The 2,101-nt window shown below is 31.6% G+C and overlaps 1 protein-coding gene across 1 annotated transcript; it reads right to left on the bottom strand.

The window, feature by feature from the left end:
- Window positions 1-1,217: 1,217 nt before the first annotated feature.
- Window positions 1,218-2,095, bottom strand: LOC106792428 (cytochrome P450 4C1-like). Its single transcript, XM_014758843.1, has 5 exons — window positions 1,993-2,095; window positions 1,834-1,903; window positions 1,617-1,743; window positions 1,436-1,505; window positions 1,218-1,339 (listed from the first exon to the last, which is right to left on the bottom strand). Exons 1-5 carry the CDS (start codon window positions 2,081-2,083, stop codon window positions 1,218-1,220), a joined length of 480 nt encoding a protein of 159 aa, XP_014614329.1. The 5' UTR covers window positions 2,084-2,095.
- Window positions 2,096-2,101: the final 6 nt, after the last annotated feature.

The following is a 2,101-nucleotide window of genomic DNA, read 5'->3' as shown; positions in this document are numbered from 1 at the left end:
AATAAATAATTTTAGTTGCTGAGGAAGTCTCAAATAGAGACGAAACGTTCAACGGATAAATATTGTGTTCATCTTAATTAAACCCGTCCAAAAAACAACCTCCCTAAGAGTAAACTTAGTAATAATATTAATAAATTTTGGATAAGAAAAAAAAAAATCTTGATTATATTAACATTACTATTAAGTTGGTGTTAAATTTTTACAAGTTGTTGTTAGTTACTTAAAATTAAAAAAATATTTATATAACATTGTTCACCTCTTTCGCTAAATTATTTAACATAGTTTAGCATGCTATAAGTCTGTGGCGTGCTCTATTAGCCAAATAATAGCATAGGGAAATTATAGGTTTTACGTAGGCGGATAACAAGAATTAATATCACTCGTGTAACAAATAACAACGATATATTTTAACAACGTTGGAATAACAAATCTTTACAACGAGTACATGTGTCTTTTTCTCTCTCCATCCGCTCTACTTTGTTACTAACTCCTCTGCCCGCTCCCTAGTCCCTTTTTCCTCTGCCTGGGATGTCGCGGCTTTCTATTGGCAGGACGGCTGTCCAATCACATGTAATGATTGCACCACCGCCAGTCGGAGCGCCAAAGATTCGCCAAGAGGTGCTCACCTCGGGTGTGCCGATTGCGATATTACAATCTGCTCAGCAACAAGGCTGATTCTCAACATTCTTTCGCCATCAGCGACAGAGTTGGTGATGTAGTTGGTCGTGGTATCCCTAGGGCTGGGTAGGAAGAAGTGCTAGCTTTGCAATCGGCCTAGTAAGTACTGAGTTAGCAGTCTTCAGCGTAATTATCCTAGTGAGTCCGTCCTTACCAGAGTGAAGAGCCAACAGGGAAAGACCAGCAGGGGAGAGACGTAATGTCTCCTTGATAACACGCTCCAAGTACTTCATTTTTTTAATATCTTCAAGACATCTTCTGGATCGCTCGAACCGTACATTTGGTAGAACTCTTCCTATATTTGTTGCTGCAATCAGAAATGAGAAAAATAAGAAGATAAAAGATTAGTATGAAAATATATTTAATTTTTGATGAACTATTTAAATGCTATCTGTACATACTTGAACTTCCGGAAATGTAGCAACCATTAAAAATACAAAACCAAGTGTTCCAGACATAGTGTCGCTTCCCCCTAAAAAGTAACAAAAATTATTATTTTTTATTCAGTAGAAAGAAATTGCATTTTATCTACAATAAACTCAACTTACTGTAAAAATAAATGTATGAATTTCATCACGAATATCTTCCTCCGAATATTCTCCTGTTTCGTAAAATGATTTGAATAATAGGTCTAGAAATATACTCGTGTTTTTTCCTTCATCTAAAAGAATRATAACATTTTTTTAGAATTCTCATAAAAGGATTATATCCATAAATTCATTAACAAAAGCATACTTTTAAAAATAATTATTCTTACTTGCATCTAACTGTTGCAATTCTTCAGTAACTTTATTAACTTCCATCGATGCTTTTTTTTTCCTTATAATCTTGACGAATAAATGTTATAATTATTAGTATGATATAATTTTGTTTTAGAAATAGAATATTTAGGTAAATTAAGACAATTTGAGAAATAGGATTGATCTTTTTGTTAATACCTCGCTCGTAATCTTATCAATGCGTGAAGTCAGTTTTTTTAGTCTTTTTCCTGAATATGAATTGCGAAATATAATATCTGGATGTAACCAAAATTGGAAAGCCCTTTTCATAACTTTTTCCATCGATCTGAATAAGAATAAAAAACAATAAAAAAACAAATATGCAATAACGTTAAATTATRTTACAAATATTAAAATACTCTATTTATTATATTACTCTGTTATATATTCATTAAGTTTGCATTCCGGATTATTCTGCAAATCTAAATCGTTGCCTAACAAGCCATCTGTAAATGAAGAAAGAAAACAAATTTTAATAAATTTACTTACATTTTAGAAATATTTGAAACATTTAAGAAACAATTCCAAATCTCACCGTATATTATATCCAAAGTACATAGATGTAGGTAATGTAMGATATCTACATTTTTTCCGTTAGTAGTTTCTAAATTATTAACTAGCCTCATTGAGTTTCTTAATATCGA

This window comes from Polistes canadensis, unplaced genomic scaffold (genome assembly GCF_001313835.1).
Source record: "Polistes canadensis isolate GaletaPanama2010 unplaced genomic scaffold, ASM131383v1 scaffold_429, whole genome shotgun sequence".
Classification (NCBI taxonomy): Eukaryota; Metazoa; Arthropoda; class Insecta; order Hymenoptera; family Vespidae; genus Polistes; species Polistes canadensis.
This window is presented reverse-complemented; position numbering and strand designations above follow the sequence as displayed.